At 44.2% G+C, this 14,736-nt stretch overlaps 1 protein-coding gene across 1 annotated transcript in view; it reads right to left on the minus strand.

Moving 5' to 3' along the window:
• The window catches only part of UTP20 (UTP20 small subunit processome component), a 966,235-nt gene that overhangs the window by 610,551 nt on the left and 340,948 nt on the right, over positions 1-14,736 (minus strand). Inside the window, exons 24-27 of the mRNA XM_069229033.1 lie at positions 6,017-6,102; positions 5,540-5,665; positions 4,529-4,695; positions 447-655 (exon numbers count right to left, since the gene is read on the minus strand). Coding sequence (XP_069085134.1) covers positions 447-655; positions 4,529-4,695; positions 5,540-5,665; positions 6,017-6,102 — 588 coding nt within the window. The remainder of the gene's footprint in view (positions 1-446; positions 656-4,528; positions 4,696-5,539; positions 5,666-6,016; positions 6,103-14,736) is intronic.

Below are 14,736 nucleotides of genomic sequence, written 5' to 3' on the forward strand. Positions count from 1 at the left end.
TATTTGTTTGATCTCTTTGATCATCTTAAAATAAGATAGTCTTATCCTCCTTGTGGGAAGTGCCCACTTTGCATTTACATGCCAGAGGGGGCTGTCTTTTGAGTTTACCCTAAATGGTGAACCACAGAGTAGGCTTACTAAGGCCTGAAATATTAAAGGGGGAAGACTTTTGGGGTTCTCACTGTTGAATGTTGGGTACTGTTTGTTTTACAATGTTAAAGCTCCCAAAAACTATGTGTTAAACCTATGCATTAAAGAATTAAACATTAAATTAAATTTGACCGTATACAAAAAGGAATAGTGAAATGGAAATGAAGAGAGTTTTCCCAAATAGTACACAGGCTCCAATGGCAAGTGAATGTACAATGGATTTAATGAACTATTGATTTTATAACTGGTATCATTTAACCAGCCCCCACTTTGCAATTGTATGAAATATCACTTACCTTTTCTCTTTGATCAAGCAGATGGGACACTGATGCTACCATACAGAGCAATATTTGCAAAAACTCAGGTAGATACTGGCTAATCAGGTGACCCAAGTTTTTCAGTATAGCCTCAAAACTATTGAATAGACTGTGCTGACGCCCAAGGGGAAGGGTCTTGGACAAATCTGCTTCTTCTACCGCTTTAAGAACTGCAGCACAGCAATGGCCTGAAATGCAAAATCAGAGGAAAATTACCAAAAGAGTATTGATGAGAACACAAAAGCAGTATATGACCAGGTATGTTAACAATCCTTATATTCAGATTCCCTTCTGGTAAATAAAGTTCTTAGAAGCAGGGATGTTTTATTTTTTATTTTTAAAAAAGTTGTTTTTATTTGTATATTCAGTTTTCAAAATTGTTAGTTTTTCAAGGCACAACATCCAAAAGCTCAAAAAGTGCATTTTCGGTGATAACATTTATTTCTTCAGATATAAAACAAGGAATTGTATGATTGGAAAGTACTAGGATAATCATTAATGGGTACAGAAATGGCAAGATAACTTCAGAAGAAAGCTTTCTCCGTGGAGAGGGAGTGTAACAGTTTATAGAGGCTAGCACCAAAAAAGATAGTCTAGTCAGAACATGTCTAAAATAACTTCCAAATGGGAAAGGCAGCAAGACAACTGTGCTTTTTGGAAGTAGCCCCAAACAGCTAACAGTGTAATAGCTAAAACAAGATAATGCAATGCAACTGATGTTTCTTAATATAAGAAACAAATATCAATCAAAACAAGAGTACCATTTAAACTCTTGAATGGTTTTCATGAAAATGCAGTGCCTCCAAACACTTTATTTACTAGAAAACATTACATAAGGGCATAAATTATCTAATAGAGGTCACCATGCACTGGGCCAATGTAGGAAGTTGGCTCTGTATGCACTATTTCAAAGTAAGGAATAGTATGCACAGAGTCCAAGGGTTCCCCTTAGAGGTAAGATAGTGGCAAAAAGAGATAATACTAATGCTCTATTTTGTGGTAGTGTGGTCGAGCAGTAGGCTTATCCAAGGAGTAGTGTTAAGCATTTGTTGTACATACACATAGACAATAAATGAGGTACACACACTCAGAGACAAATCCAGCCAATAGGTTTTTATATAGAAAAATATCTTTTCTTAGTTTATTTTAAGAACCACAGGTTCAAATTCTACATGTAATATCTCATTCGAAAGGTATTGCAGGTAAGTACTTTAGGAACTTCAAATCATCAAAATTGCATGTATTCTTTTCAAGTTATTCACAAATAGCTGTTTTAAAAGTGGACACTTAGAGCAATTTTCACAGTTCCTAGGGGAGGTAAGTCTTTGTTAGGTTAACCAGGTAAGTAAGACACTTACAGGGCTTAGTTCTTGGTCCAAGGTAGCCCACCGTTGGGGGTTCAGAGCAACCCCAAAGTCACCACACCAGCAGCTCAGGGCCGGTCAGGTGCAGAGTTCAAAGTGGTGCCCAAAACACATAGGCTAGAATGGAGAGAAGGGGGTGCCCCGGTTCCGGTCTGCTTGCAGGTAAGTACCCGCGTCTTCGGAGGGCAGACCAGGGGGGTTTTGTAGGGCACCGGGGGGGACACAAGCCCACACAGAAATTTCACCCTCAGCAGCGCGGGGGCGGCCGGGTGCAGTGTAGAAGCAAGCGTCGGGTTCGCAATGTTAGTCTATGAGAGATCTCGGGATCTCTTCAGCGCTGCAGGCAGGCAAGGGGGGGGTTCCTCGGGGAAACCTCCACTTGGGCAAGGGAGAGGGACTCCTGGGGGTCACTTCTCCAGTGAAAGTCCGGTCCTTCAGGTCCTGGGGGCTGCGGGTGCAAGGTCTCTCCCAGGCGTCGGGACTTTAGGTTCAAAGAGTCGCGGTCAGGGGAAGCCTCGGGATTCCCTCTGCAGGCGGCGCTGTGGGGGCTCAGGGGGGACAGGTTTTGGTACTCACAGTATCAGAGTAGTCCTGGGGTCCCTCCTGAGGTATTGGATCGCCACCAGCCGAGTCGGGGTCGCCGGGTGCAGTGTTGCAAGTCTCACGCTTCTTGCGGGGAGCTTGCAGGGTTCTTTAAAGCTGCTGGAAACAAAGTTGCAGCTTTTCTTGGAGCAGGTCCGCTGTCCTCGGGAGTTTCTTGTCTTTTCGAAGCAGGGGCAGTCCTCAGAGGATGTCGAGGTCGCTGGTCCCTTTGGAAGGCGTCGCTGGAGCAGGATCTTTGGAAGGCAGGAGACAGGCCGGTGAGTTTCTGGAGCCAAGGCAGTTGTCGTCTTCTGGTCTTCCTCTGCAGGGGTTTTTCAGCTAGGCAGTCCTTCTTCTTGTAGTTGCAGGAATCTAATTTTCTAGGGTTCAGGGTAGCCCTTAAATACTAAATTTAAGGGCGTGTTTAGGTCTGGGGGGTTAGTAGCCAATGGCTACTAGCCCTGAGGGTGGGTACACCCTTTTTGTGCCTCCTCCCAAGGGGAGGGGGTCACAATCCTAACCCTATTGGGGGAATCCTCCATCTGCAAGATGGAGGATTTCTAAAAGTAAGAGTCACTTCAGCTCAGGACACCTTAGGGGCTGTCCTGACTGGCCAGTGACTCCTCCTTGTTGCTTTCTTTGTTCCCTCCAGCCTTGCCGCCAAAAGTGGGGGCCGTGGCCGGAGGGGGCGGGCAACTCCACTAAGCTGGAGTGCCCTGCTGGGCTGTGACAAAGGGGTGAGCCTTTGAGGCTCACCGCCAGGTGTTACAGCTCCTGCCTGGGGGAGGTGTTAGCATCTCCACCCAGTGCAGGCTTTGTTACTGGCCTCAGAGTGACAAAGGCACTCTCCCCATGGGGCCAGCAACATGTCTCTAGTGTGGCAGGCTGCTGGAACCAGTCAGCCTACACAGCTAGTTGGTTAAGTTTCAGGGGGCACCTCTAAGGTGCCCTCTGTGGTGTATTTTACAATAAAATGTACACTGGCATCAGTGTGCATTTATTGTGCTGAGAAGTTTGATACCAAACTTCCCAGTTTTCAGTGTAGCCATTATGGTGCTGTGGAGTTCGTGTTTGACAGACTCCCAGACCATATACTCTTATGGCTACCCTGCACTTACAATGTCTAAGGTTTTGTTTAGACACTGTAGGGGTACCATGCTCATGCACTGGTACCCTCACCTATGGTATAGTGCACCCTGCCTTAGGGCTGTAAGGCCTGCTAGAGGGGTGTCTTACCTATACTGCATAGGCAGTGAGAGGCTGGCATGGCACCCTGAGGGGAGTGCCATGTCGACTTACTCATTTTGTTCTCACTAGCACACACAGGCTTGTAAGCAGTGTGTCTGTGCTGAGTGAGGGGTCTCTAGGGTGGCATAAGACATGCTGCAGCCCTTAGAGACCTTCCTTGGCATCAGGGCCCTTGGTACTAGAAGTACCAGTTACAATGGACTTATCTGAATGCCAGGGTGTGCCAATTGTGGACACAATGGTACATTTTAGGTGAAGGAACACTGGTGCTGGGGCCTGGTTAGCAGGGTCCCAGCACACTTCTCAGTCAAGTCAGCATCAGTATCAGGCAAAAAGTGGGGGGTAACTGCAACAGGGAGCCATTTCTTTACAGCCAATCAGACAATTCATTCCACATTCTGATTGTTTAATAAGCCTCTGCAATGACAGTGTGTCCCTGTAAGTTTTGAAATGGGATGAAATGTCCAAATAGGTAATAAACACTTATTATGGTCTCATGTTTGATTACTCATAAAATGATCATTACCGGCCAAGTAAAATGTTACATATTAGCACATGAAACTAACAGCATTATCATCACCCTCTCTGCAAACCCCTTCTTAGATCTCCCCAAACAAAAAATAATTTACTACTTATTGGAAGCGTTTAAAATGACAACTGTTATTTTAGAAGTCTTCATGCACCCTACATGCACTTTAGAAAGATTTAATTGCTATAAAGGCAAACACAGGATAATGTAATTGAGTTTAAGGCAAGAAATGCTCCTACGTCGTTGACAACTCCAAAAATCATTTTTTTTTTTTTTTTTTTACACATTTAGAAACTTGTACGGAATACAATAAAGAATTAAACAGTACAGAAGCATACCTTTACTGTGGTGTTGCACTGGTTCATACAATAGATCTAAGAACATCCTTATCTCCTCGGGCAAAGATCCAGCCAGGAATCTCAAAACGATTGACATGCGGGTCCCTGCGGAAGACTTGCCTTGTGTTTTGCCTCCAGTTTTACTTCTCATTCGCCCATACAGTATCCTTTAATACAAAATCACATGCCAGAGTTTTAGCTTAACTCCTAGGTCAGTTAAAATAAATTAACTATATAGAGATACAGAAGGTTATCCATTTTAGAACTAAAAAAGCACACATTTTCTGAACTATAGCCAAACATTTCCTGAACTATAGCCAAAGCCTTGGAGAAGCCCAGTGGATGAAATATGTGTCAGTTGAAAAACAAAGACTAAACTAATAATACACTGTGTATTAAGGCATTCAGGGTGCAAGAATAATTGGTCATATTAAGGAAATGAGATTATAATGTTAACACAGATTTTTGTGGAGAAACTCATTAAAATAATTCTTATGATTTTACTAAAAAGGAAATGTATCTAGTAACTTATTGAGGTGTGTGAGTCTTTATAATAACTTGTTTAGTAGGAATACTGGTTATAAGTATCATGGCTCCCATCTTTAGGCATAAGATGTAGGATTGCACTATTTTCTCAATATGAGAGCCACTTATTAAAGGTGTGTAGTTGACTTTCTCACAGTTGCCATTTTATATAATGAAGTGATTTATTTCCAATACATCATTTTTCCTGAATACCAAGCCCTAGTCAGGGAACAATTATGGCCACGCTGACCTCTTGTTTACAACTCAATAAATTAAAAAAATGAAGGGAAACATTCTTAATTCTAAATCTAGTGGGATACGTCGTAATTTGCAGCCATTGCTTTACAGCTGTCTTGTTAAACTTAACTATTCCTTTATTAAATATGTGCCCTGGGGCTGTTTTAGTAAAGTACGTTATGTTCATTGAGATAATCTCATGAATTAGATTCCAATATAATTAGGACAATTTCATATGACAATGCAAACCTCATTAGCACAGGAATTAATTCTGGCCGATGGTCATCTTTTACTATCGTACTCTCTTCGGAGATGCTAAAATGCACAATTTCTTCCTTAAAGCTTTTGTCTTCTAGTAAGCGTTGCAAGTTCTCCCTGTGGGTAACAAATTCAGGGAAGAGTGTTATCTGTGAAATGCAGCAAAAACACAAAGTATGCACATTTCACCACAAACATTATTCATCGTCAAAGTTGAATCTGTAATAAACTACTACCGAAATAAAAGAAAAATATATATGTTCTAAGGTGGAATAAAGAGTTGAAGAAATGTATATATTAGTCCCAAAAAATGTATATAAATTATTTTGTAGATGCATCACTGGACAACATTCTATACTGGTAGAATCTCATCAGTATCGAATGGGACGTTTATGGTGTAGAAAAGAATAAAAAGACAAAAGAAACATATACATGCTCCGAAGATTCCAAAAGGTATGGCTTTGCTACCTGTATGGCATCAGATGTTGATGTCTGTAACTCATTATGCAATCCAAGGCAACTTTTTGTACATTCTGATCTTGATGGCAGAGTAACTACAAAAAACAAAAGAATCAAAAACATCAACGAAAAACGAGGTAACATCTTGCAACTAGCAAGCCTCACATTTCAGTGTTTATATGGTGCAGGAAGAATGATAGCTAAAATGGAAGACAAACCCAGGAGGAAACAGAATATGGGGGAAATGCAAAGTGTCAAATGTTATAAGTATTAAACAATGGGATGTATTCATATAGCTTTTGAGAATTTTGTATTGACTGAGATTTGAATGGGAGAGGTCTACGGAATTCCATAAAACAGTACTTTATAGGGTGATAAACTGTCTCTCTCTGTGTTTTGCGAGGCCAAACCCTTACACCAGTACACTGAATGAAGGGCATACCTTGATTTGAGAGCTTTGTTAGTTGTATAATGGTTCTTTTGAATGAAGGTCGGTAGTGTGAATTAAAAGTGTGCTGTGAGAGAGAGTGCTTCATGGTGAGATAGAGAGAGAGTCATGGTAAAATAGAGAGAGAATTCTGGGACAGAAAGTATTATTTCACAGTTACTAATTACTGTCTATTATTAACCAAATATTTTGTGATCTAGATGACTCTAATACTCAATAGTTACTAATCCTTTAATTAAAGTTTAGCAATATCTTGATGCAGGGTCGGACTGGCAAACAAAGCAATCAGGCAATGCCCGATGGTCTGGTCTGACAGATCAGTGTGTGGGCTGAATTTTTAGCAGTTGTGGGCCGGTATTCATTGTTGATTTCTCTCATATCACCAATTTTTTGCTATATGTTTTGCTATTGGGGGCCACTTTTATTTCAGTGCACAGGCACATTTTTTGTTCAGTCTGACCCTGTCCTGAGGTGCCACCAACTACCCAATATCAAGAAAATTTTCATACATTTTGATTAGGCTTGTTCATTTAAAACCCCCAATAACTTGGTTGTGCATCATATACATGAACCTCAGCCATTGTCGTCACAAGTTCTCTAACCTCTTTCCAGAACAATTTATTTTTCAGACATAGGCAAAACAGGAAGACTGTGCCTTCCTGCACAGCCTCTGCCATTTGCTTTCCTCTGCCTAAATAATATATTTTCAAGAGACAAAGGAAAGAGAAAGGCAGATGCTGTGTATTAGGGCATTGAAATGTTGAGAGCAGCAGGCCTTTATGATATAGGCCGCTGCTGCTCCATTTTCTACAATGGAGCTCTCAACATTCTAGTGTTCTAATATAGCCTTATATCCCGCCATAGTGGGCTATACCAGCCATTAAAGGCCTGCTCCAGCATTAAAGGCCCAAGCCAAAGCTGGGACTTTAATGCCGGTATAGCCCAACTATGGAGGGCTACAAGGTTATTAGAACATTCTGCTAAAACAAAGGCCTCACGGAGCCGAGGGGACTAAAATCCCCTCAGCTCCATGAGGCCTTTGTTCACAGCAACAGCTGTGAATAAAAACATTGGAATGTTGGGGTTCCGGGCTTCTACCAGCCATTAAAAGCCAGGAGCACTCCTTTGTTTTCGATGGAGCTTCCAATATACCAATCTTCTAATATAGCCTTAGAACCAGCCGTAGCGGGCTCTACCAGCTATTAAAGGCCCGCTCCCACGTTAAAGGCCCGAGCCGAAGGCAAGGCCCTTTAACAAGGGAGAGGGCCTTTAATAGCCGCTAGAGCCCGCTACGGCGGGTTCTAAGGCTATTAGAACATTCTGCCATTAGAAAGCAGAATGTTCTCCTAAATAAAACAAAGGCTTCACGGAACTGGAGAGAATTACAATCCCCTCAGGCTCGTGAGGCTTTGTTCACAGCTGCTGCTGTGAACAAAGAAGATTGGAATGTTGGCGCTGTGGGCTTTTACCGGCCAGTAAAAGCCCGGAGCACTCCATTGTTTTCAATGGAGCTGCCAACATTCCAATGTTCTAATATGAAGGGGACTATTCTTCATCAGAATCTCAGTCAACCGCTTGCTTTCTACTTAAGAGTACTGTTAAACTCGTCCATCTTGTAGGACATGCCCTGTTTTCTCTACCATAAATAACCCTATTAAAAGTAGCTAGTGTGAGTATCACAGGTCCCCACCCCACAAAAGTGCATGGATAGTTGAAACCATACTTGTAAGGAAATGCCTCCTTGGCATGGTTACCCCTTAACATTTTGCCTTTGCTGATGGTATGTTTTGATTTGAAAGTGTGCTGAGGCCTGGTAACCAGGCCCCAGCACCAGTGTTCTTTCCCTAACCTGTACTTTTGTTGACACAATTGGCACACCCTGGCATCCAGGCAAATCCCTTGTAACTGGTACCCCTGGTACCAAGGGCCCTGATGCCAGGGAAGGTCTCTAAGGGCTGCAGCATATCTTATGCCACCCTGGAGACCCCTCACTCAGCACAGGCACACTGCTTGCCAGCTTGTGTGTGCTAGTGAGGACAAAACAAGTAAGTCGACATGGCACTCCCCTCAGGGTGCCATGCCAACCTCACACTGCCTATGCAGTATAGATAAGTCACCCCTCTAGCAGGCCTTACAGCCCTAAGGCAGGGTGCACTATACCATAGGTGAGGGCACCAGTGCATGAGCACTGTGCCCCTACAGTGTCTAGGCAAAACCTTAGACATTGTAAGTGCAGGGTAGCCATAAGAGTATATGGTCTGGGAGTCTGTCAAACACGAACTCCACAGCACCATAACGGCTACACTGAAAACTGGGAAGTTTGGTATCAAACTTCTCAGCACAATAAATGCACACTGATGCCAGTGTACATTTTATTGTAACATACACCCCAGAGGGCACCTTAGAGACATGTTGCTGGCCACATGGGGAGAGTGCCTTTGTCACTCTGTGGCTAGTAACAATGCCTGCACTGGGTGGAGATGCTTATCACCTTCCCCTTGCAGGAGCTGTAACACCTGGCGGTGAGCCTCAAAGGCTCACCCCCTTTGTTACAGCGCCACAGGGCATTCCAGCTAGTGGAGTTGCCCGCCCCCTCCGGCCACAGCCCCACTTTTGGCGGCAAGGCCGGAGGAGATAATGAGAAAAACAAGGAGGAGTCACTGACCAGTCAGGACAGTCCCTAAGGCAACCTGAGCTGAAGTGACTCTGACTTTTAGAAATCCTCCATCTTGCAGATGGAGGATCCCCTCAATAGGGATAGGAATGTGACCCCCTCCCCTTGGTAGGAGGCAGAAAGAGGGTGTAGCCACCCTCAGGGCTAGTAGCCATTGGCTACTGCCCTCCCAGACCTAAACACACCCCTAAATTCAATATTTAGGGGCTCCCCAGAACCAGGGAAAACAGATTCCTGCAACCTAAGAAGAAGAGGACTGCTAAGCTGAAAAACCCTGCAGAGAAGACAGAGACACCAACTGCTTTTGCCCCAGCTATACCGGCCTGTCTCCCTCCCTTCTAAAAGACACTGCTCCAGCGATGCTTTCCCCAGGACCAGCGAGCTCTGAATCCTCAGAGGACTGCCCTGCCCTAGAAGGACCAAGAAACTCCCGAGGACAGCGGCCTTGTTCATCCAAGACTGCAACTTTGTTTCCAAAGAAGCAACTTCAAGACAACTGCGTTTCCCGCCGGAAGCGTGAGACTTGCTACTCTGCACCCGATGCCCTCGGCTCGACTTGTGGAGAACAAACACTTCAGGGAGGACTCCCCGGCGACTACGAGACCGTGAGTAGCCAGAGTTGCCCCCCCTGAGCCCCCACAGCGACGCCTGCAGAGGGAATCCCGAGGCTCCCCCTGACCGCGACTGACTGACTCCCAGATCCCGACGCCTGGAAAAGACCCTGCACCCGCAGCCCCCAGGACCTGAAAGATCGGAACTCCAGTGCAGGAGTGACCCCCAGGAGGCCCTCTCCCTTGCCCAGGTGGTGGCTACCCCGAGGAGCCCCCCCCTTGCCTGCATCGCTGAAGAGACCCCTTGGTCTCCTATTGATTCCAATTGAAAACCCGACGCATGTTTGCACACTGCACCCGGCTGCCCCCATGCTGCTGAGGGTGTACTTTCTGTGCTGACTTGTGTCCCCCCCGGTGCCCTACAAAACCCCCCTGGTCTGCCCTCCGAAGACGCGGGTACTTACCTGCTGGCAGACTGGAACCGGGACACCCCCTTCGCCATTGAAGCCTATGCGTTTTGGGCACCTCTTTGACCTCTGCGCACCTGACTGGCCCTGAGCTGCTGGTGTGGTAACTTTGGGGTTGCTCTGAACCCCCAACGGTGGGCTACCTTGGACCCAAACTTGAACCACGTAGGTGGTTTACTTACCTGCAAGAACTAACAAATACTTACCTCCCCAGGAACTCTTGAAAATTGCACTGTCTAGTTTTAAAATAGCTATATGTGTTTTATTTGAAAAGTATATATGCTATTGTGATTATTCAAAGTTCCTAAAGTACTTATCTGCAATACCTTTCATTTGAGATATTACATGTAAAATTTGAACCTGTGGTTCTTAAAATAAACTAAGAAAAGATATTTTTCTATACAAAAACCTATTGGCCTGGAATTGTCTCTGAGTGTGTGTTCCTCATTTATTGCCTGGGTGTGTACAACAAATGCTTAACACTACTCCTTTGATAAGCCTACTGCTCGACCACACTACCACAAAATAGAGCATTAGTATTATCTCTTTTCACCACTACCTTACCTCTAAGGGGAACCCTTGGACTCTGTGCATACTATTCCTTACTTTGAAATAGAGCATACAGAGCCAACTTCCTACAATACTTTAAAAAAATAAAAAAATAATCTTGGATATGTTAGAGTGTATTCTGGAGAGAATAGTAGCGCTTGGGAAGGACTTTCATCTTATAAAACATTACAAGGCTGAAAAGGAAAAGTGGAAAATATTACTAGTGGTAGACAAACTCTATGAATGTTCTGATGGTATTAAACTAGATAAGTGTGCAGGCTTATGGCATTATTTCAGCCTGCCTGTGGGTGCAAAATAAGGTGTTTGGTTAACAAAAGTGTTAAGTTTTAGTGGGTTAAAGTTAGAAATAAGTGACAGATATGAATTTGAAATAATAAAATGTCTAGATAATTTTGAGATTTTGTTTTGTAGGTCATTCAACGGCCAAAATAGGTTGATTTCTTTATTAAGATTTTTGCAAAGAAAGAGCAAAACTGATAAAAAACACAAGCAATACATACAATGCAGTAGTGATACACCACTGAAGGAACTATAATGCAGAATACATCTATTTGGTCAACACCTCAATTAGGTAAGACAGTCCATAGCATGATCACAATTTACCAAATGTAAACACAGCAGGTCAAGGTTACACATTAGGTAATGGCATTAGTCGCTGCAGATTCACATGCTGTGCACAGTCCGCCGTCTGGTGTTGGGCTCGGAGTGTTACAAGTTGTTTTTCTTCGAAGAAGTCTTTTTGAGTCACGAGACCGAGGGACTCCTCCCACTTCGGTTCCATTGCGCATGGGCGTCGACTCCATCTTAGATTGTTTTCCCCGCAGAGGGTGAGGTAGGAGTTGTGTATGCTAATAATAGTGCCCATGCAATGGAATAAATACGTATGTACAAAATGAAGGTTTAATGTAATATATTTACAAATGTACAAATGTTCAAGATCTACTTCTAAACGGCTACAGGCTCCCGGGGAGGAGGGTGGGCGCATGTGAATCTGCAGCGACTAATGCCACGAACAGATGCACACTGGGTAAGTGACATTTTCCGTTCGGTGGCATGTGCAGCTGCAGATACACATGCTGTGCATAGACTAGTAAGCAGTTATCTCCCCAAAAGCGGTGGTTCAGCCTGTAGGAGTGGAAGTAGTTTGAAATAAAGTTCTTAGTACGGCTTGACCTACTGTAGCCTGTTGTGCAGATAACACATCTACACAGTAGTGTTTAGTAAATGTATGAGGCGTAGACCATGTTGCTGCCTTACATATTTCGTTCATTGGAATATTTCCTAGAAAGGCCATAGTAGCACCTTTCTTTCTGGTTGAGTGTGCCTTTGGTGTAATAGGCAGTTCTCTCTTTGCTTTAAGATAGCAGGTTTGGATGCACCTTACTATCCATCTGGCAATACCTTGTTTTGAAATTGGATTTCCTGTATGAGGTTTTTGGAAGGCAATAAATAGTTGTTTTGTCTTCCTAATTTCTTTTGTCCTGTCAATGTAGTACATTAGCGCTCTCTTGATGTCTAATGTATGTAGTGCTCTTTCAGCTATTGAATCTGGCTGTGGGAAGAACACTGGTAATTCCACTGTTTGGTTTAAGTGGAACGGTGAGATAACCTTTGGTAAGAATTTTGGATTTGTTCTTAGAACGACCTTATTTTTGTGTATTTGAATAAATGGTTCTTGTATGGTAAACGCCTGTATTTCACTTACTCTTCTTAGAGATGTAACGGCAATGAGAAATGCAACTTTCCACGTTAAGTATTGCATTTCACAAGAATGCATGGGTTCGAAAGGTGGACCCATGAGCCTTGTTAAGACAATGTTGAGGTTCCATGAAGGAACAGGTGGTGTCCTTGGTGGTATAATTCTCTTTAGGCCCTCCATAAACGCTTTAATGACAGGTATTCTAAATAGGGAAGTTGAATGAGTAATCTGCAGGTAAGCAGATATTGCTGCGAGATGTATTTTTATGGAAGAGAAAGCTAGATTTGATTTTTGTAAATGTAGTAAATATCCTACTACATCTTTCGGAGATGCATGCAATGGTTGAATTTGATTATTATGACAGTAACAAACAAATCTTTTCCATTTACTTGCATAGCAGTGTCCAGTGGAAGGTTTTCTAGCTTGTTTTATGACCTCCATACACTCTTGAGTGAGGCCTAAGTGTCCAAATTCTAGGATTTCAGGAGCCAAATTGCTAGATTCAGCGATGCAGGGTTTAGATGCCTGATCTGTTGTTTGTGTTGTGTTAACAGATCTGGCCTGTTGGGTAGTTTGACATGAGGTACTACTGACAGGTCTAGTAGCGTCGTATACCAAGGTTGTCTTGCCCATGTTGGTGCTATTAGTATGAGTTTGAGTTTGTTTTGACTCAATCTGTTTACTAGATATGGAAGGAGAGGGAGAGGGGGAAAAGCGTACGCAAATATCCCTGACCAATTCATCCATAGAGCATTGCCTTGGGATTGCCGGTGTGGGTACCTGGATGCGAAGTTTTGGCATTTTGCATTTTCTTTTGTTGCAAATAGACCTATTTGAGGTGTTCCCCAAATTTGGAAGTAAGTGTTCAGGATTTGGGGGTGAATTTCTGTAGGAAGTTGGCTCTGTATGTGCTATTTCAAAGTAAGGAATAGCATGCACAGAGTCCAAGGGTTCCCCTTAGAGGTAAAATAGTGGTAAAAAGAGATAATACTAATGCTCTATTTTGTGGTAGTGTGGTCGAGCAGTAGGCTTATCCAAGGAGTAGTGTTAAGCATTTGTTGTACATACACATAGACAATAAATGAGGTACACACACTCAGAGACAAATCCAGCCAATAGGTTTTGTATGGAAAAATATCTTTTCTTAGTTTATTTTAAGAACCACAGGTTCAAATTTAACATGTAATATCTTGTTTGAAAGGTATTGCAGATAAGTACATTAGGAACTTTGAATCATTTCAATTGCATGTATACTTTTCAAGTTATTCACAAATAGCTATTTTAAAAGTGGACACAGTGCAATTTTCACAGTTCCTGGGGGAGGTAAGTTTTTGTTAGTTTTACCAGGTAAGTAAGACACTTACAGGGTTCAGTTCTTGGTCCAAGGTAGCCCACCGTTGGGGGTTCAGAGCAACCCCAAAGTTACCACACCAGCAGCTCAGGGCCGGTCAGGTGCAGAGTTCAAAGTGGTGCCCAAAACGCATAGGCTTCAATGGAGAGAAGGGGGTGCCCCGGTTCCGGTCTGCTTGCAGGTAAGTACCCGCGACTTCGGAGGGCAGACCAGGGGGGTTTTGTAGGGCACCGGGGGGGACACAAGCCCACACAGAAATTTCACCCTCAGCGGCGCGGGGGCGGCCGGGTGCAGTGTTAGAACAAGCGTCGGGTTCGCAATGGAAGTCAATGAGAGATCAAGGGATCTCTTCAGCGCTGCAGGCAGGCAAGGGGGGGCTTCCTCGGGGAAACCTCCACTTGGGCAAGGGAGAGGGACTCCTGGGGGTCACTTCTGCAGTGAAAGTCAAGTCCTTCAGGTCCTGGGGGCTGCGGGTGCAGGGTCTTTTCCAGGCGTCGGGACTTAGGTTTCAGAGAGTCGCCGTCAGGGGAAGCAGCGGGATTCCGTCTGCAGGCGGCGCTGTGGGGGCTCAGGGGGGACAGGTTTTGGTACTCACAGTCGTAGAGTAGTCCGGGGGTCCTCCCTGAGGTGTTGGGTCTCCACCAGCCGAGTCGGGGTCGCCGGGTGCAGTGTTGCAAGTCTCACGCTTCTTGCGGGGAGATTGCAGGGTTCTTTAAAGCTGCTCCTTTGGATAAAGTTGCAGTCTTTTTGGAGCAGGTCTGCTGTCCTCTGGAGTTTCTTGTCGTCGTCGAAGCAGGGCAGTCCTCAGAGGATTCAGAGGTCGCTGGTCCCTTTGGAAGGCGTCGCTGGAGCAGAGTTCTTTGGAAGGCAGGAGACAGGCCGGTGAGTTTCTGGAGCCAAGGCAGTTGTTGTCTTCTGGTCTTCCTCTGCAGGGGTTTTCAGCTAGGCAGTCTTTCTTCTTGTAGTTGC

This window comes from Pleurodeles waltl, chromosome 4_1 (assembly GCF_031143425.1).
Source record: "Pleurodeles waltl isolate 20211129_DDA chromosome 4_1, aPleWal1.hap1.20221129, whole genome shotgun sequence".
Classification (NCBI taxonomy): Eukaryota; Metazoa; Chordata; class Amphibia; order Caudata; family Salamandridae; genus Pleurodeles; species Pleurodeles waltl.